Genomic DNA, 22,504 nt, shown 5'->3' with positions numbered 1-22,504 from the left:
GTGTGTGTGTGTGTGTCTTGTTAGGAGAGGTTAAGGAAATTCAGCCTAAGAAAATTCAGGACTAGGGGTGATATGATAACAACGTACAAAATACTAAGAGGAATTGATAGGTGAATAAGGACAGACTATGAGAGGTGAAGCATAAGCACAAGGGTACAGCTGGAAGATGAAAACCCACATGAGTCACAGGGACGTTAGGAGGTATTTCTTCAGCCATAGAGTAATCAGGAAGTGGAAAAACCTGAAGAATGAAATGGCAGAGGCAGGCTCCATACATAGCTTTAAGAAGAGGTACGATAAGTCTCTCAAAACCAGAAAAGAGTGAACCTTGTAGCGACCGGCGAAGCGGGGGACCAGAAGCTGAGACTCGATCCCTGCAACCGCATATAAATGAGTATATAGGTGAGTACTATGATGGTGTGTGTATCTTTAACAAACAGGATATGTTCATAATTACTTGTGGAGCAGGTGTAAGGTACCTACTGTGTCTGAACCATGAGGGAGGAAGAGGATGTGAGAGGCAGGCAGTGTGTCGAAGGGAAGACAAAATACGGAAGACAGGAAGAATGTGTGCAAGTGGAAGACAGGAAGAGTGTGTAGAAGGGGAAACAGGATACAGAAGATAGGAAGTGTGTGGAAGGGAAGACAGGATACGGAAGACAGGAAGAGTATGACAGGGTTTATAATCATGTAGAGAGTGTAGTGGCCATCACACAATGGTAATGTATTAGGAAGTGTACACCTGAGTACTGTAATTATGTGTATGTCTGTAGTTGCACACTGTCTCCTCTGTGGACTCTTATCAAAATTTTTGAAGTCCACACAAACAATATTGTACACATTATCACGATCTATCGCAACAATGCACTGCGTGTTAGTTGCTTCCTTTGTGCATACCAATGTTTTATTACATGTATACTACAATATTTGTACCGCATAAAGAAATAAAAATTGTGTTGAATTGTAATGATTACCTTTGTTAAAAAAGGTTAATAAATTCGTAAGGCAAGAAAGCTCCTTTGCAAAACCGTGTTGAGATTTATTGATCATATTACATCTTTTAGGGTGAACTCCAACTGATACTGGGATTAGATTCCATTAATTTTCCCATAGTGAAGGTTAGGCTATGTGTTCTATAACTTGAAGCTAAGGATCTATCTCTCACTTTGTAATTGGGCATCACATTTACCATTTTCCACTTATCTGGTACGATACTCATTTGTAGTGATATGCTGGAAAGACAAACTTATGGTTTGTTTAGTTACACCTCGTGGCTTGGTTGTTAGCGTCTTCAGCTCACACACTGAGGTACCGAGATCAGTCCCCGGCACTGGTGAAACGTTGTACATGTGTCTTTGCACCTGCTGCCCCTGTTCACCAAGCAGTAAGTACCTGGGTGTCATTCGACTTGTGGGTCGCATCCTGATAGACAAGATTAAAGGACCACAATGGAAATAAGACACAATCCTACTCAACTACTGGCTTTATTGGGTTATCCTAGGTGGCTAACCCTCTCCCAGGTTAAAAATCCCAACAAAATTTCATCTCTTAACCCTTCCCAAGAACTCCGTGGCAGAAGAAATACTTCCTGACATCCCTGTGGCTCAACTGTACCTTGATTGTCTGTTTCTCGCCTGTCACATAACCTGCCCCTCTCTACCCTATCAATTCTACTATCTTGTATATTGTTATCAGGTGTCCCCTGATTCATCCGTCTTCTAGCGTTATTAGATTAAATTCCTTTAGCTTCTCCTCGTAGCTCATTCACCACAGCTCTGGAACAATTCTCATTGCATACGTCTGCACTAACTGTTTCTTAACATTTTTTTTCAGGTATGAGTTCCATACCGGCGCTGTATACTCCAAGATGGACCTGTCAGGATAAAAGACCCGGTATGGCTTTGTTGAGATTCCTGATGATTACTTTAAAATTTGTCAGACGAGCATTAGCCATAGAGGTTATTAGGTGATTTGAGCCTCTGATTATATGTTTGGCATTAATGCTCACTCCTAGGTCTTTCTCTTTGAGTGAAGTCCGCAGCCCCTGTCCCTTTGTCTGATCTTCTTGCTTCTTCCCCAATCTTCTTAAGTTTGCATTTGCTGAGGCTGATTTCCAGTAACCACTTATCTGACCAGTCTCAATTTGTGCACATACCTTTGGAGTTTTCCCTCTCTTCATCTTATTGATTCTCCTCACTAGTTTTACATCATCAGCAAACAGGACTACATCTGACTGAATCCCATCTGTAATATTGATACCCGTCTGAAATATTACTCAGATAAACCAGAAACAGTACTGGCCCTAATACCGATCCTTGCGGAACCCCGCCAGTTACTACTCTTCACCATTTCGACGTCTCTTCCTTGACACACTTTTACTTCCTTCCTCTAAGGTACTCCTTGATCACTGGCGTGCATTCCCTATTATTTCTGTCTCACCTTCAGCTTTTTTACCACAATCTCTTGCGGGGTACAGTATCAGATGTTCTCTGCAATCCACCCATCCCTTTCCCCTCCCTCTCTCTTGTAGCACTTCTGTTAACTTGTCATAAAATTCCAACAAGTTGGTTAGACAAGATTTACCATCTCAGAACCTGTGCTGATTATTGCTTATGAAACCACTTCTCTCCTCGTGTTCTACCAGGCTCCTGATTACCCATTGCCTTACACGGTATGCATATCAGAGAAACTAGTCTGTAGTTCAACTCTTCCTGCATGTCATGTCTCCTCTCTTAAAAATAGGGACTGCATTCGCTCTCTTTTAGATCTCTAGCAATTGTCCAGTATACGTTGACTTGTAGCTCCTAGATAGTGGTTTAGACAGTGCTTCTGCTCACTTTCGCAGAATTTATGGTGATACCATATTACGCCCTACTGCCTTTGTGTGTGTGTGTGTGTGTGTGTGTGTGTGTGTGTGTGTGTGTGTGTGTGTGGACAAACAATGAATAAATATGCCTGACATATAAGACAATGCAAGTTTCTCTTTCTAACTCAGTTTTTATATACAGTGTTGTACACGGAAGTTCTGCATGTGGTAATACCACTAACTTCACATTCTGCTCTCATAGCTTTATATTACAATAACAGCCATAAATAATGTATGCCTGAAAATACGGTACGTGTCAATTCATTTCCTGCCGTTTCCTTGTGAGTAGGAGTGAAACTACTGGTGGTTTGAAGATTGAGCTATATGGGCAAAACTTAGGAATGTATAATGCCGAAACGTTTAGCCTGCATGGTGGGCTTCATTAGTCGCAGACAGAGGCAATGAGAATACTGGAGAAGTGGTGATCCGTACCTCGTTTCTACTCTCCAGCAGTGAAATCAGCTTCGTGTTCAACTGTTGCTGTTTACCCGAATCTTTTCGGCAGTAAAGATACCTAAGAGTTGCACATGTGTCTTAATCATCAACTTATCAATATTGTACACTATTTATGGTACTGGTGACTTACTGATACACTCATGTGCCGACACACACGATCATTCACCTACGATATAAAGCATAAACACATATTCAAACACAAAATAAAAGACACACAGACGTATAAATTCATAGCAACTGGCTTCCACAGCCAAAGTGTTCAATGCTTCCCTTTCCTACGATATCAAATTTGTTGACAGCTGAGTTAGCTAATGCTTAAGGCAGCACACACTCACATAAATACAGAAAAATCAAGCTGGCTTAATTACTATTTTATCAGTATATCCGAAAATTAATAACAGGGTTATTAATATAAATAACAGGGTTATCATTCAGTCTCAGTGAGGTCGATTTATTATTTTTTTAAATATTATGGTTATCGTGAATACAAATAATACAGAGAGAGAGAGAGAGAGAGAGAGAGAGAGAGAGAGAGAGAGAGAGAGAGAGAGAGAGAGAGAGAGAGAGAGAGAGAGAGAGAGAATTTAAAATATTGGACATATTAGTTCACTGAATGATGAAAATTACATGGTGGTTGGGTGTAGAACCAGGTCAGTTGATCTTAAGTCTGGTCCCTCAGTCACAGCAGGTCGAGGCAAGTCGGTAATCTGAGATCACCCACAGGTATAATAATAATAATAATAATAATAATAATAATAATAATAATAATAATAATAATAATTCAGATTATTAACCCAGAATAACCTAAGAAAGCCAGAATGGCTTGTTTCCGCTGAGGTCCTTAGGTTTTATCCTTTGAGGATATAATCCACAACAGCTAAACAAACATTCAGGTACCTACTTAGTGCTAGGTAAGCAGGAGGGGCAGCAGGTGTAACAGAGACTCACTCTTACATCTGCTCTCACCTGGGGATCGAACCGAGGCCCTCTCTGATGTAAGTAGAAGACGATCACTGACTAAGCTACTAGTCACTTGGACTCGACTTATATGAGCTGAGTATGGTGGATCTGCAGGCACCAAGAGCTTGGTTGATCACAAGGATGTCTGCCCCTCAGGACGGGGAAAAAGGGTATCATCCTCGAAACTTTCACGGGTACGCTGCTGCAATAAGGCAGTCAGGTGCAACACATAAGAGTAAATCACAAGGAGAGAGATTTTTGCATAATTGCCAGGTCCGGCGAGCGACCTCTGCCCGAGTTGTAATCCCTTGATTGGCAACGATTTCTCCCACATGCAAGGCTTCTCACACAACACTGGCAACACTGCACTCATTTTTTTTTGTATATATGCTGAAATTTAGCTTAATTTTTTTAACGAAATATGAAAAAAATCATTACACACAATATATATATATATATATATATATATATATATATATATATATATATATATATATATATATATATATATATATATATATATATATATATATATATATATATATATATATATATATATATATATATAACACTGATCTCTGGCTGAAGGAGACTCGAACCTACGAACCTTAGGACAATCTACCCACCAGTGTGGGTAGATTGGTAAAGCACTGCGTACCTTGTCCTAAGGTTTGTAGGTTCGAGTCTCCTTCAGCCAGAGATCAGTGTTTGTGTATATTTCGCCTGCTCTCGCGAATTCCTTGATATATATATATATATATATATATATATATATATATATATATATATATATATATATATATATATATATATGTATATATATATTTTGCAGCCACAGTTATGTGATATTGCTCAGCTCACATCAATTATAAAGTATATGAGTGTGTGGAGGAGAAAGTCAGTTTCCTTGGTGGTATTCTCAGTAGTACACTTGGTTAGACAGAGAAGCTAGCTGGTGGCTGCAGCTGCGGCAGTAAGTGTAGTATACACACACCTTGAACATCAAGTGTCAATTACTAGTGAGAAGATACCAACATTTTTGCCGATATTGATATCCTCAGAATTAGCCGATAGTGTTACTTTGGATCAGAATTGTTATTATTATTATTGTTATTACAATCTAGGCGCTAAACCCACAATGGTCATACTGCGCTGCTAGGCCGGAATTAGCCGATAGTTACTTAGGGCCACCCCTAGTGGTTATGGACAACGTTTCACTGTGAAGAACGACGTGTGTTGTTACGTCAGTATCGTGAGTAACATGTTATTTTGTATTCATGTGAGGTGTTAGACACGGCTGCATCATTCACATTCACACCACGACACAACCTTTATGTAGTAAACGTATACCAGGGACGCCAAGGTGTGTCCTTCATCAAATATACAGCAACTCAGCCTCAGTATCAGGGTAATATACGCAAGATTTAATTATTTCGTCACCTTGAAGAGGGTCAAAACCCAGATCGAAATATTTAGGTGCTGTACATTCCATTTTTCTCCAAAAGGGTTGCAAATTGATTTGAAATTATAACACATCAATTAGACACTGATATTCACGCTATAAGGGTTGACTGTAAATACTGCGCCTTCACTTAACTACTCAGAAGAACTAATGAATAACAGGAATTGTCCAATCTGTTTACTCTAATTTTAAATTACAAATGTTTTACAGAAGGATAGTCTATAGTAGTGATTCTTGACCTATTTTGGGTGGTTCTTCCTACTATAGTTGGTCCTTATCGTCATCCCCTCCCCACCTATTCAAAAGAGTCTGATGAGCAGATCACAAATACAAAACATTTTCCTTATTTTTGTCTGGGTTCGCACCCCCTTTTCTCAGAAAAGTACTCACGCTCTCCTGGGGGGCGAGCCCCCTGTTTAAGAACCACTGGTCTATTGGCCAGTGATGGCAACTGAGATTTCTCATATATTGAACCAAAAATAGTTGCGAAATTTAGAGGATGATCTACCACTTACTAGGCTTCAGTAGTCTTGTGTTGATGAAATATTAAATTTGAATTGCCAGGAAAATTAAAATATGGACTAAAACACAATTTTAATATTATATTCAGTTAAATACTGTGTTAATCTTTTATTTATTAGGTAAAATTCAGATACAATAAATATGTGTTGAAAATGTCGGTCACGTAACACCGGCATTGATGTTACCGAGGTCTGCTGTCTTTGTTGTGTGTGTGTGTGTGTGTGTGTGTGTGTGTGTGTGTGTGTGTGTGTGTGTGTGTGTGTGTGTGTGTGTGTGTGTGTAGGGGTCGAGTCACTTATTTTGGTACTGCTACTTTAGCTATTATCGACCGACTTCACTGATTTCGGTTCTTCAGATACCTAACCATGAAGCTGTGCATGGTGCTTCCTTTCACCAGGAGTCTGTAAATTGATTTATTTAAAACTGAAAATTAGGAACGCTTTCTACAGACGAAGCTAAGCTACTGTGTTGAGTGATGATCTCAGCCCAATAATGATTAACTGATATAATACCTTGGGACTGAATTTTTACCATATCTGTTACTTTCTAGTTAAAAATTGGCAGATATATGTTGAAAACTTCTCATTGAGGACACAGGAAAATTATTTTGAGATCTTCTTGTGTCCTATTAAAATTCAAATATGATTGTGAAACCGAAGGAAAACACACACACACACACACACACAAGCAGAGTATAATAAAGCTCACGGTTCAGGGAGAGTGGCCTAGTAGCGACCAGTGAAGATGCGGGGCCAGGAGCTTGGACTCGACCCCCTGCAACCTCAACTAGGTGAGTACAACCAGGTGAGTACACACAAAGGTTGGTCACACTATCACCTGGTCACACTATCACCCGCTTTTAACTAAAAAATATAACTTAAAATGTGGGACCATCAGCACTGTGCTGTTACACTGTTTTACATATAGAGTTACATTTTTTAATAATCCACAGTGTGCTGCTACACTTTTTAATAGCAGTTACATTGTGGGAATAAAAACTAGCCTTGTTTTCCTATATCACAGTGTTTGTCGTATACATGAAACAATGGAATGTGGTAAACCCAGCGAGGATGTTGAAGAATAAGACACTTGTGCAATATTTTGGAGTCTTTATTGAGGAAACTTTTCGTCAGCCAGTGGCTTCCTCAGTCCAATATAAAGAACTGTGGAAGATGAAGAGGAGTTTCAGATTATCAGTCCCTCAGACTGGAGTCGATGTACTGGACTGAAGAAACCATTGCCTAGAGAAATGTTTCCTCAATAAAGATTCCCAAATGTTGTACAAGTGTCTCATTCTTCAACTTGTCGGTTTTCTAAACCATTTACAATACAATGAAGATGTCATCAAGTAGCTATGGCAGCGTCGAGGTTTCCATCCAGTAGAACTGGAGTTACTATCACATGGGAATTACCAGCTCTTACGATAGCCTATCCTACACAAGAGGGAAATTGAGTTTATGAAGTATTCCCAACCAGCATGACCAGATAAAACCTCTCTAGGGCAGTGATTCTTAACCAAGGGGACGTGTAATCTCCCCTGGGGGTACGAAACGTGTTCATAAATTTCGTTCTCCTATATGCGGGTTATCTGCGCATGGATGAGCTCTGCTGGTGAGGAAAAACTGTCCATCGTGACCAAAATGAAACATTATTTGCAGAAAGTGATTAAGTGTTTCCAAGGTTTCTCTGGCTCAGGGATGAATACGGGTCCCATATATTTTTAGTCTGGATTCCATGCATGACAGTGATATAAAGAAAGATGAAATGAGAGCTAATGAAGAAATCCGAATGAAATTTAATTCATTGAGGGTAGAAAACTTCTGGTTTGCACAACTCAAAACGTTCCCAGTTAACAGGAAAAGCTTTGGAGGTTCTCGTGCCATTTACCACCACCTAGTTGTGTGAGACAGGCGTTTTCAATATTTCTGCACATAAAAATAAATCCTAGAAAAAGATTCCATGCAAGTGATAGCATGCTTGCTGCTATTTCTAAAATAGAACCTGGTTTTATGATCTCTACTAATGAACATCGATAATAAAAGAAACACTATATAAAGCAAACGTATTTTTTTCTATTTATAATCGAATGCATATATGTTTTTATTCATAACTGTGTCACTGATCTGCTTCGCCTTTTGTTTGTTTTTGCTGTAAAAATAAAGAGGTTTTCCGAAAAAAATTAAAGTTTTAAGTGTTTTTTGACACGGGGTAAGAAAATAATAAGAGAACTGAGGGGGTACGATCACTTAAAAAAGGTTACCAATCACTGCTGTTGGGTGAGGAGGGGGAAGATAAGGATAGCGATAGAGGGCAGGTTAGATGGTGATAGATATAAAGCCTGAGAGGGGTTGGAAGGAGCAAGAGAGAGGGTACAGGAGGATAAAAGAGAACAAGATGAGAAAGTTTGGAAAGAGGAGGGAAAAGAAAGACGAATAGGGAAAGATTTTAAATTACCATCATTAGGTACACGGATATCCTTTACCGGACACCTGAATACCTCCAGCAAGTATTGGAGTGTCTTACACGCAGGACTAAGTGTTTTCTTGCAGAGGATTTGACATTCCAGCAGGTACTGAAACTTTACCAAAAAAATTCCCCTGAATGAGACCCACAACTGTCTGTTAACATACGGGAAACTATTTTTACTGCTAGGTGGGCAGGGGCAACTGGGATGTAAGGCAACTGACCCTTACCAGGGAATCGAACCCAAGACGTTGCGACTGTAATATAAGTGGAATATTCTCCCCAGTGAGCTACGTATATACTGGCGTATATACTGCACTCAGTTTACACTGCGACTGCTGATCACAGTGCATTATTACCAGTATTATACGTACGTAAGTCAGTGTACAGGTACAGTGTTCTACGTAAATAAATATGTTTTCATCCCATTTACAAAAAACAGAATCATTGTAATGATACTGCGTCAGGAAATATCCTCACATTTCTTCTGACAAATAAAACACCACCCTGCAGTGTCGTCCTAAATGGACAGAAAAAAAAAGAAACTGAATTAAAGATAAATTATGCTATAATAAAAAACATACAGAGGGTGAAAACGAAGAAAGTAAAATGATTTTTCCTAAACAATGGGAGAAAGTAAGGCGGAGGACGACTGTATAATAAATCACAATGATAAATTAGGGAAGCGTGGCAGACATGTAATATAAGAGAGTGTTCTTACGTGGACTACAATAGTTTGTGAGTGAAGTTTGACAGAGAGCGTGGTAAATAAACAAACAAACAAACACACACATACACTTGTAAACAAGTGTGATTCAATAATGGTCAACCTTGTTTCACAAACATGCTGGAGTTCTATGGCGCAGCAAGAGCAGTGAGGCAGGTGAGATAGAGGGACAGATGGACTGCATAGTCTCGACTACAAAAAATGTATTTGATAATGTACCTCATAAGAGACTGGGCCAAAAACACGAGGTGCAGGCAGGAACATCGGGGAATGTAGTACAGTCAATTAGAGTATCTTGGTGGAAAAAGGCAGTTACTGTCAGAGAAGTCAGACTGGGGAAGTACAAGTGGGGTTCAGCAAGGATCGGTATTAAGACCACTACTAGTTCTGGTATATGTGAATGACATACCAAAAGAAATAAGAGTCAGATGTATCAATAGTGTGGAAAATAAACCGATGCAGACAAGGAAAGGCAATAACTAGACCTGTATAGACTTAGGACTTGTCAGACAAGTGGCTACCGGAATTCAACCCAAATAAATGCAAGGTTATAAAAATTGGGGAAGGGTTGTGAAGACCGGAAACTGAGTATAGACTCGGGGACACAGAGGCCGCAAACTGAAACTTCCAGTGGGTAGGAGTTTTCCAGTTAAACAAATGTCAAGTTGAAAATTTCCCAGAAATATAAAGTTTTGGCACAATTTTTTTTAAGGTTGTCAAAATTTTTGGAACAGAAACATACTCAAAAACTTACCTGCATACGAGGATATATATATATATATATATATATATATATATATATATATATATATATATATATATATATATATATATATATATATATATATATATATATATATATATATATATATATATATATATATATATATATATATATATATATATATATATATATAATATATGTCGTGCCGAATAAGTAAAACTTGCTATTTTGGCTTAAAAAGCAACGTACTTCTTGCCGAATAGGACAATCGAAAATTTGTGTATGCAATAATTTTGCAAACAATCATTCTGAACCTAACGAAAAAATATATTTCATTGTGTTTGTTTATTATTAAATTATTGTAAACTTATATAAAATATATTTAGTTGAATTAGGCTAAATTAAATTGCGCTTATTATAATAAGGTTAAGTAAGTTTCCTAAGATTGTTTTGGTAAAAAATCATTAACATAATTGAAAAAAAATATGTCTTTAAATGTGCAAAACAACAACTGTGAAATAATAATGAAATTCCAAGCGCTTTCGTGACTACTCACATTATCAAGGAACATTGTTCCTTGATAATGTGAGTAGTCACGAAATCGCTTGGAATTTCATTATTCTTTCACAGTTGTTGTTTTGCATATTCTAAAATCACCAGTTTACTGTGATCTTATTGCATCTTTAAATGTACAAGAGAAAATTTTAGGAAGGACTTAATTTTAAATGAGTTCTTGCTAATTGACCAGTTTTACCTATTCGGCACGACATATATACTAATATATATATGAATTATTAAAGCAGTGTTAGTAATTCAGTGCAAAGAGTGGGAGAGTCTCGATCTGCTACCCTCTAACAGAGAGGATCTACTCTGACAGCGAAGAACATTTTGAAGTGGAAAGAGGGTTATAGAAGGAGTTAAAAGAGATGATATATTGACAGTATACTCACCACCAAGCAGCAGCATCATCAGCAGCAAATGTAGTGAGATGAGGATGTTCATAGTAATGACTTCTGTAGCGTCGTGGTCGCCGTTAGTAGCACGAGTTGCAGCAGGATTTACAACAACAGAAGCAGTGGCCGAGTCAGTAGAAGGGGCAGCATCAGTAGTGATAGTAACAGCAGCAGTAGTAGTCGTAGTAGCGGCAGCGGCGGCAACAGCAGCAGTAGCAGAGAACCACTTCCGTCAGCAGTAGTGATAATTGTCGGATAGAAGGGTCGTGTCCTGTATATATGTGTGTGTGAAAATTCTAGTGAGCAACTTTTTGACCCAAGCAAGTGGAACTCTATGGTCCTTCCTTCAACCTTATTACCTCCCATTCCCCCAGGTCCTGCACGACCAATACGAGTTTAGCGCTTCCCCGTGAATATATTAGTATGGAATTTCTTAGCTAACTGTGCAGGACTCGAACAAATTAAGAGAGTTTCTTGAAAGGGAGAACCAAGCTTACACCTTTTGTAATGCAGAGAAAACTTTGACGTGGACAATGTTTCACTCAATCATGTTTCAAGCTCGTCTTGAAAAAGCTCTCTTGTGACCGAAATGTTTTCCCAATGAAGGTTTGCTTTGCTGTCTCTACTACTAGGTAATGGTGTATTTGTGTTTGCGGTGCATCTCCTGGTTCCTCCTCTCTAGCCCTCGACCCAGTGACGTGAAACAGCCCAGTTTTATCGTTTCGAACCTGTGGTGTCTACTTCCACCGTGTCATTGATCCGTTCATTCTTGTTATTGAACATTTATATTGGTGTGTGAATCGAGGTCACAGGAAGCTAACCCAAGGCCATCTTAGGTCAATAGCAGTTTATAAGAACATAAGAAAGAAGGAACACTGCAACAGGCCTACTGACCCATGCGGAGCAGGTCCATGTCCCCCCCCGGATTAGACCATTGACCCCCCCCGGATTAGACCAATGACCCACCCAGTCTGGTCACCTCCACTCAAGGATGGAGCACTGCACCAGACCCAGCAGCACAAGCTAGTCAGGTCCAACTCACACCCACTCATGTATTTATCTAACCTATTTTTAAAACTACATAACGTATTAGCCTGAATAACTGTACTCGGGAGTTTGTTCCACTCATCCACAACTCTATTACCAAACCAGTGCTTTCCTATATCCTTCCTGAATCTGATTTTTTCCAACTTGAAACCATTGCTGCGAGTCCTGTCTTGACTGGAAATTTTCAGCACGCTATTTACATCCCCTTAATTTATTCCTGTTTTCCATTTATACACCTCGATCATATCCCCCCTAATTCTACGCCTTACGAGAGAGTGCAGATTCAGGGCCCTCAGTCTATCCTCATAGGGAAGATTTCTGATACATGGGATCATCTTTGTCATCCTCCTCTGTACGTTTTCCAGAGCATCTATATCCATTCTGTAATACGGTGATCAGAACTGAGCAGCATAGTCTAAATGAGGCCTAACCAAGGATATATAGAGTTGAAGAACAACCTGAAGACTTCTATTATTTATACTTCTAGATATGAAGCCAAGAATTCTGTTAGCTTTATTGCGAACACTAATGCACTGTTGTCTTGGTTTTTGATTACTGCTAAACTGCTAACCAGAACTCCTAAACCCTTTTCGCAATCAGTAGTATTAAGATTTACATTATTTAGTTAATATGTGGCATGGTTATTTAACTGTCCAACATTTAGAACTTTGCATTTGTCAATATTAAACTGCATCTGCCACTTCTCCGACCATTGCATCAGTCTATTCAAATCATCCTGGAGTGCTCTAGTGTCCCCATTAGAATGAATTGGACGGCCTATTTTGGTGTCATCGGCAAATTTGCTTATGCTGCTATTTATTCCCTCATCTATGTCATTTATGTAAATTGTGAACAACAACGGGCCCAACACTGACCCCTGAGGAACACCGCTTGTGACGTGCCCCCATTCTGATTTCTCCCCATTTATGCAAACTCTCTGCTGTCTATTTGTCAGCCATGCCTCTACCCAGGAAAAATTTTCTCCTATTCCGTGTGCCTTAAGTTTCTTCAATAGCCTTTGATGTGGAACTCTATCGAAAGCCTTACTGAAGTCCATATACACAATATCATATTCATTACCATGATCTACCTCCTCAAACAGTGAAAAAAGTTAGTAAATTCGTAAGACAGGAACGCCCCTTTGTAAAACCGTGTTGAGATTCATTAATCAATCTGTGCTTATCAAAATGGCTACGAATTGCTTCAGCAATTATTGATTCCATAAATTTTCCCACTATGGAGGTAAGGCTTATTGGTCTATAGTTCGAAGCCAAGGACCTGTCACCTGCCTTGTAAATAGGTATTACATTTGCCATTTTCCACTTATCAGGCACTATGCCAGTTTGTAGTGATATGTTAAAAAGATTAGCCAAAGGTATGCTAAGTTCCTCTTTACATTCCTTTAACACCCATGCAAACAGTTCATCAGGGCCTGGGGATTTGTTAGGTTTTAGTTTCTCTATTTGTCTGAGGACCATGTCACTAGTTACCGCAATCGTACATAATTTATTATCATCCTGTTCTACATAATCTATTATTTCAGGAATATTGCTAGTATTTTCCTGGGTGAAAGCTGAGAGGAAGTAGGTATTGAGAATTTCACACATATCCTTATCACTGTCAGTGATCTGACCAGAGTTACTCTTAAGTGGGCCAATCTTGTCCCTAATCTTACTTCTGTATACCTGAAAGAACCCTTTTAGGTTAGTCTTTGAATCCCTTGCGACCTTAGCCTCATAATCCCTTTTTGCTTTTCTTATTCCTTTCTTTATTTCTCTCTTTAATTGAATATATTGATTTCTTAACTGCCTATCCCCTCTTTTGATACGCCTATATATGCCTCTCTTTTGACCAATGAGATGTTTTAATCTATTGTTCATCCATTTGGGATCATTTTTCTTAGATCTAATTTCCCTACTCGGAACAAAAGTTGTCTGGGATATCCTGACCCATAGTCAGGATACCCCAATTTAGCCCACCCAGGTAGTTTTTCAGTCCCATGAAGTCGGCCAAGCGAAAATCTGGGACAGAGATTTGATTGCAGTTATCTGGGTAATTCCATGATATATTGAAACTAAGTGATCTGTGATCACTTTCCCCAAGCTCATCATTAACCTCAAGATTATTAATTAGTGAATCTTTGTTGGCAAGAACCAAGTCAAGCAGATTGTTTCCTCTAGTTGGTTCTGTCACAACCTGTTCTAAAAAGCAATCATGAACCGTATCAAGAAAGTCACTAGACTCAAGATTTCCTGTCATATTGTTCCAATCAATTTGTCTCAAGTTAAAATCTCCCATTATCACATTTTTATATCTAGATTTCTTATGAATTTCGTCCCATAACAGCTTACTGCACTCCCTATCAAGGTTTGGGGGGCTATAAATCACACCCAAAATTAATTTGTCACGTCCCTCGAGAAACTGTAGCCAAACAGATAATGATCAGACCAAGAAGCTCAGCTAAGGTCACACCTTTAAAACTGTAATTTCTAGTGATAGTCTAGTGTCCATGATAGTCATGAAGATGGTCTGTCTGATCCCGCTACTTTTTAACAGATAAGTTCCGCTACTCAAGCAAGGGAATTCCACTATACGGAACAGATTCCGCTACACTATGGAACATTATTATTATAATCAAGGGGGAAGCGCTAAACCCGGAGGATTATACAGCGCCTGGGGGGGATGTGGAAGGCATTCAGGCTTAATTCGGGGAACTGGAGCACAGATCCAATTCCCTAAATCAAGAGCCCCTCACCAACATCAAGGAACCTTCCTTGAGGGGCACTATGGAACAGATTCCGATACTTATTAGCGAGTAGGTTCCGCTACTCAAGCAAAGGGGATTCAGCTACTCTATGGAACAGATTCCTCTGCTTAATGGCGAGGTTTCGCTACTCATGCAAGGGAATTCCGCTACTCTATGGAACATACCGCTACGAGGCCTGGCTAAAACTAATCCTCTTTAACGTAACTCGTAACTGCCTCATCTGTCAACATTCCTACCATAGGAGGGCGTAACTGACTGACGGTGAGTCTTGCACAACACCTTAATGAAACACTTACACTTCTACTTGTTACACAACACACCAACACAATACACAACGCTGTGATGGATGCATGTATAAATCTTTTGAGTAGATTTTTGGAAGGATGTATATAACGAAAAGTACATTTTTTGATGGATGAATAAAACGAAAAGTAGATTTTTGGATGGATGTATAAAACGAAAAGTAGATTTTTGGATGGATGTATAAAAACGGAAAGTAGATTTTTAGATGAATAAAAACGAAAAGTAGATTTTTAGATGAATAAAAACGAAAAGTAGATTTTTGGATGAATAAAAACGAAAAGTAGATTTTTGGATGAATAAAAACTAAAGTAGATTTTTGGATGAATAAAAACGAAAAGTAGATTTTTGGATGGATGTATAAAAACGGAAAGTAGATTTTTGGATGAATAAAAACGAAAAGTAGATTTTTAGATGAATAAAAACGAAAAGTAGATTTTTGGATGAATAAAAACTAAAGTAGATTTTTGGATGAATAAAAACGAAAAGTAGATTTTTGGATGAATAAAAACGAAAAGTAGATTTTTGGATGAAAAAAAACGAAAAGTAGATTTTTGGATGAATAAAAACTAAAAGTAGATTTTTAAACGGATTATAAAGTGAAAAGTAGATATTTTAAAGAATGCAAAAAAACGTTAGGTAGTGATAAAGTAATGGGTTCACTGAAGAATGGATGGATGAGACAGCATGTAACTGGTTGAACAATAATGACCCCTGACGTACTGTGATGTAATGATTTAGAAAAACCAACAAGCTGAAGAGTGAGAAACTTGTGCAACATTTGGAAATCTCTATTGAGGGAACATTCCTTCAGTAAAAAAACCTTGACGTACTGTTGGAGTACCAAGATGGCTAATTAATCGCTTAGAAACTAGACAGCTAGGGACTTGTGAGTTTTGATGATGAGGTGGCTAGGTTTCTGTTTTTAATAGCTGGAGGAATGTTGTTTGAGTCATGAGGGTGTGTGTGTGTGTGTACGAAATACTGCTATGGTGTGTTCTTTGTGCGACTTCCTGAGGGGGACTGGAAACTTGACTCACCTGCCTGGGAACACTTTCTCAGCCAACTGACAAAGATGCACAAGCTCTCAAGTTTTTATACTAGGGGGAAACGATAAACCCGCGGGGGTCATACAGCACCAAGGATTCCTTGGATCAAGAGCCCTTACCCAACATAAGGCACCCTCCCTCCCTCCTAAAGGGTAACATCGAGCAGAAATCCACGACCTGTGTCCCACTCTTTAGCCTATCTCACACCGGGTATGTACACTAAGAGGTGTATATTTCAGCATAAATACTGTTAGGTGCATAGTAGTTATGTGTGTATATACGGAGGCATATGTATATATATATATATATATATATATATATATATATATATATATATATATATATATATATATATATATATATATATATATATATATATAAATATGCAAAACAACCACTCTGAAAGAATAGAGAAATTCCAAGCGCTTTCGTGACTACTCACATTATCAAGGAACTATGAAAGTAAAGCATCCAAGGAAGCTATATAAGGGGTCTGGCCAACACCTCACTATCAGATCCCACAACGGTTAAACACCTGATAGTGAGGTGTTGGCCAGACCCCTTATATAGCTTCCTTACCTGGAGGTTACCTGGAGGTTATTCCGGGGATCAACGCCCCCGCGGCCCGGTCCATGACCAGGCCTCCCGATGGATCAGGGCCTGATCAACTAGGCTGTTACTGCTGGCCGCACGCAGTCCGACGTACGAGCCACAGCCCGGCTGATCCGGCACTGATTTTAGGTATCTGTCCAGCTCTCTCTTGAAGGCAGCCAGGGGTTTATTGGCAATTTCCCTAATGCTTGATGGGAGGCTGTTGAACAGTTTTGGGCCCCGGACACTTATGGTGTTTTCTCTTAAGTGTACCAATGGCGCCCCTACTTTTTATTGGCGGCATTTTGCATCGCCTGCCCAGTCTTTTACTTTCGTAGGGAGTGATTTCTGTGTGCAGATTTGGGACCATTCCTTCCAAGATTTTCCAAGTGTAGATTATGATATATCTCTCCCTCCTGCGTTCCAACGAGTACAAGTCAAGTGCTTCCAAGCGTTCCCAGTAGTTAAGGTGCTTGACAGAACTTATACGTGCAGTAAAGGATCTCTGTACACTCTCTAGATCTGCGATTTCACCTGCTTTGTATGGAGATGTTAATGTACAGCAGTATTCCAGCCTAGAGAGAACAAGTGATTTGAAAAGGATCATCATGGGCTTGGCATCTCTCGTTTTGAAAGTTCTCATTATCCATCCTATCATTTTCTTTGCACGTGCGATCGTGGCACTGTTGTGATCCTTGAAAGTGAGATCCTCAGACATTAGTACTCCAAGGTCCCTTACATTATTTTTCTGCTCTATCGTATGGCCGGAGTCAGTAGTATACTCTGTTCTAGTTATTATCTCCTCCAGTTTTCCATAACGGAGTAGTTGGAATTTGTCCTCATTGAACATCATATTGTTTACCGTTGCCCACTGGAAAACTTTGTTTATATCTTCTTGGAGGTTAACCGCGTCCTCAGCAGATGACAGCCTCATGCAGATCCTAGTATCATCCGCAAAGGATGATACGGTGCTGTGGTGTATATCTCTGTTTATGTCTGATATGAGGATAAGGAATAAGATGGGGGCGAGTACTGTGCCTTGTGGAACAGAGCTCTTCACTATGGCAGCCTCCGATTTAACTCTGTTGACCACTACTCTTTGTGTTCGATTTGTTAGGAAGTTGAAGATCCATCTCCCCACTTTCCCAGTTATTCCTTTAGCACGTATTTTATGGGCTATTACGCCATGATCGCATTTGTCAAATGCTTTTGCAAAGTCTGTGTATATTACATCTGCATTCTGATTTTCTTCCAGTGCATCCAAGGCCATGTCATAGTGATCCAGTAGTTGTGAGAGGCAGGAGCGACCTGCCCTGAACCCATGTTGCCCTGGATTGTGCAGATTTTGGGAATCCAGGTGATTTGCAATCCTGCTTCTTAGCACTCTTTCTTGGATGCTTTACTTTCATAGTTCCTTGATAATGTGAGTAGTCACGAAAGCGCTTGGAATTTCTCTATTCTTTCAGAGTGGTTGTTTTGCATATTCTGAAATCACCTGTTTACTGTGATCTTATTGCATATATATATATATATTGCATATATACAAATATATATATATATATATATACAAACACATATATATATATATATATATTATATATATATATATTATATATATATATATATATATATATATATATATATATATATTACCTAATGATAGGTTAGGTTATATAAACTTACAAAAACGTAAATTTGACAAGTCAGCGAATTAAAAAAAAAGTGGCCGCATTACGTCTGGCAACAAAGTGGTCGAGATAAAACATGCAACGTCCAGATCTTAACGTTTCTCACTGGTGGTGGGAGGACAGGCTGCACTCAGCACTGCTTCATGAACATTAAACGTTAAGACGTAATGTAGTTCACACTTAGCTAAATCATCACTTAATTATTGCCTCGATTAAAGATAATGACGGCCAGCTTTAATGTTTAACAGTATAATTAGGGCGGCTGGATGCACCTATCATGTAACCTGGATTTCAATTTTTTTTTGGGGAGTTGTATGAAAATCGTAAATGTTAATATCAAAAATTAATCAACAGAATCCCCGCTTGTAAATGTCATTTAAAACTCTTCATTTGAGAGCCAAACAGCTTCAAATATTACGTTCTAAATAAAGGAGCACGCACGAGACACCACTGGTCGACTTATGGCCAAGACTGACACACACTAACTGAACCTTGGACGCTTGCTAACCTCAGCCCTCTCCTGCTGGTCCGCCATGGCCAATCACAGTGAAGCTGACGCTCCTTTCCTTACGCTGATTGGTTCGTCTAATTTCCCATCATAGTGAGCTGATGCTACTGTCGCCTTTCTGATTGGCTTCACTGGTTTTCCACCACAGCCAATCATAGTGAAGCTGGTACTCTTCTAGTCTCTGATTGACTTTCCCGTCAGCCAGCAAAAGCCAATCACAGGGAAGCTGATACTTCTCACTCATCTCTGACTGGCTTTTCTGCTCGCCCATCACAGCCGATAGCAGTGAAGCTGATGTTCATCTCGTTTTGGCTGGCTCGCCTGATTTTCCACCACCGCGAGTCACAGGAAAGGTGATGCTCCTCTCATTTCCCTTCCCTGATTGATATACAGCCCAGCTGTGTATTAAGCATACATTCTATATCAATTAGTTTATGTATTGTCAGGGTTGCCAAGTTTGGTCTTCAAGGGCCATGAGGAGTAGTTACAGTTGCAATGTATTATGAACTCGACATATGCTTTTTTAATAATCAAATAATATTTGTTAATGCAGCTTTGCATATATTTTCATGGTTCTTTGAAATGTTAGGCAATTTATCATCATTGAAGCCTGTACCCGTGCCTCACTCTCTATCTCTCTCTCTTTCTCTAGTCTTATCCATATCTATTAAGTACTGCCAACGACTATCTTCCCAACATACGAAGAATAACATTAATGAACCCTCTAAACTCTAAAGTGTTAAATCACATTTGATACTGTACCTTGACCTACTAGTAACCCCAAAGCAAAAGAACCTGCCTACGAGAATAGTTCCTGTCTCACCACTACCTGCGCTGCGTGACCCACAAGCATTTAACCTTTCGTACAATAATATAATAATAGGAACTCGTAAGTGTCACGTTCGACCAAGAATAAACAGACAGATAATACAGTGGAATAAATTTCTAGCTTTATTTCGTTTTACTGTGTGTGATTTTTTTCAGATGCAATAAAATACAAGATTACCAGGATTCCTTGTCTTGTAATATGTCAGGGGCAGGTGTTATGCTGACACACTGGCCTACATACAAGGGTACACACGGTGTTTATTAACCTGCTCTTTGGCACAGTCCAGAAGATTAGAGGGGAGAAGGTGCACACACACACACACACACACACACACACACACACACACACACACACACACACACACACAATACACAACAGGCCAAGTGTCTATCGACAAAAGCCTTTGATAACTGGTAACTAACACACACACACACATACATAGTAAGACTAGTTAGCATATATACCGTAAGTGTATCTAAGTGAAATAGAACATGAGAAGCCTCAGGATGCTAGCCGCCATACAATGCTGAGTTTAGAATGCGTTGTGGAAGTCAACACTGAGGGAAAAAGTTGAGAGTACTGCTTATGAGGAAGGTTTCCTCTTTGCACAAGTGAATAATGTGCGGTAGTAATTTGAGGGTACCAAGAGTATCCTCAATACGTTCACATTCTTCTGAAACATAGTCATTACAAGTCTCGAGTGCTAGAAGGAAGAATCCTATAATAACACCCAGCTTGGTTTTGAGGCCATGGTGGTAGAAGTTCTATATCTGGTCATCTTTTTTGGTGAGGTTTCTGTACACTATGCTTTACAGTATCTTTCATTGACAAGTAGGACCTCCAGAAATGGATGTATAGTGTGAACTGTATATAGGAGAATTTATTTATTTATTTTTTTTTTGAGTGAGCTGGATCCATCGAATTCAGTGGTACCCGACAAAGTGTCACAATGAAGTGTGTGACAGGAAAAAAAAAGTCTGAATTACTGGCTAAATATAAATATTAATTAATATGGGTCAACTGCTATAAATCTGGAAAACAGCAAATCAAAGACCAGCTTTCGGGAATCTCAACGAAGTCATTCATGTTCCTATACGATATATGTCAGGACTATCTTGGAGTATGCAGCTCCTGTATGTACCTCACCCCTTCACTATATAGAATTTAATGAGAGACTGGAGAAAGTGCAGAGGTATGCAATGAGACTAGTTTTAGAGCTAAGAGGTATGAGCTATAAGGAGAGACTGAAGGAACTGAATCTGACAACTTTAGAGAATAGAAGAACCAGATGAAAAAATTCTTATATACGAAGTTACAGGGATGTCAGAAAGTATTTATTCATCCTCAAGGTGGTTATGAAATGGAAAGACCCAGACAGAGATATAGTGGAGGCAGGCTCTATACATAGTTTTAATAACTTGTTTAATAGGATCTACAAGGCTAGGGGGTGAGTAAATCCTGCAAGCAGCAAGCTAAGCGGCAGGACCTGGAGCCGAGATTCGACCCCTGCAACCACAAATGTGGGTATAGATAGGTGAGTCCACACACACATACACACCACAAACTACAGACAACAGGCCAAGTGTCTATCTACAAATGACCTTGACAACTGGTAATTAAAACACACACACACACACCTAGTAGCAATCAGCGAAGAGGCGGGGCCAGGAGCTGTGAATCGACCCCAGCAACCACAAATAGGTGAGTACACACACACAGAACAATATTCACCCCAAAAAGTCTTCTTTTTTCCTCCATTACAAGCGCATAAGAAATATAAGCATAATCACTCTGAAGGACATTGTTATTATAAAAAATGACTGTCCCAGGTAAACTCCCAAAACTAAATAACCTTTAGGCAGACTCCATGAGCTTTGACCAGACAAACACGGGGTGGTTAGAATGGTGAAAATATTGAGTAGAGAAGGAGTGAGCTTAATCACCATTAATAAATGAATGCTTTTAGATACTATTTGTGATCATGTGCCAGGAGAACAAGAAATGTCAACTGATTATGAAATGTATAATATTTTTACCCAACGATAAGGATGAGTCCATGAAGAGAAATGAGTTTTAAGAAGAAACATCCATGGATGACATGACAATGTTGACAAGATCTACCAGAAAGATCACAACACTAGCCAAATCAAAATGTAATTCATTACACCAAGAGGGACAGTTGCTGTCATATGACCCTGGCTTTCCCTTGGAAGCCCTGTGTGGAAAACATTTTATGGATTGTAATATTTGTATAAGAACATAAAGAAGGAACACTGCAACAGGCCTACTGACCCATGTGGAGCAGGTCTATGTCCCCCCCCCCGGAGTAGACCAATGACCCCCCCCCCCGGATTAGCCCAATGACCCACCCAGTCTGGTCACCTCCACTCAAGGATGGAGCGCTGCACCAGACCCAGCAGCACAAGCTAGTCAGGTCCAACTCACACCCACTCATGTATTTATCTAACCTATTTTTAAAACTGCACAACGTTTTAGCCTGAATAACTGTACTCGGGAGTTTGTTCCACTCATCCACAACTCTATTACCAAACCAGTGCTTTCCTATATCCTTCCTGAATCTGAATTTTTCCA

General features: G+C 39.3%; 1 protein-coding gene across 3 annotated transcripts in view; it reads right to left on the bottom strand.

The window, feature by feature from the left end:
* LOC128704173 (uncharacterized) overlaps positions 1 to 19,063 on the bottom strand; it is a 78,574-nt gene extending 59,511 nt beyond the window's left edge. For 2 of the 3 annotated variants that reach the window (XM_070099074.1, XM_070099076.1), the window contains exons 1-2: positions 18,994 to 19,062; positions 11,131 to 11,404 (exon numbers count right to left, since the gene is read on the bottom strand). In XM_070099074.1, coding sequence (XP_069955175.1) covers positions 11,131 to 11,182 — 52 coding nt within the window. In that variant the 5' untranslated portion in view covers positions 11,183 to 11,404; positions 18,994 to 19,062. Of the gene's footprint in view, positions 1 to 11,130; positions 11,405 to 18,993 lie in introns of all 3 variants that reach the window. The other variant, XM_070099075.1, reaches the window with a different exon arrangement.
* Positions 19,064 to 22,504: the final 3,441 nt, after the last annotated feature.

Source organism: Cherax quadricarinatus, chromosome 66 (assembly GCF_038502225.1).
Source record: "Cherax quadricarinatus isolate ZL_2023a chromosome 66, ASM3850222v1, whole genome shotgun sequence".
Lineage (NCBI taxonomy): Eukaryota > Metazoa > Arthropoda > Malacostraca > Decapoda > Parastacidae > Cherax > Cherax quadricarinatus.
This window is presented reverse-complemented; position numbering and strand designations above follow the sequence as displayed.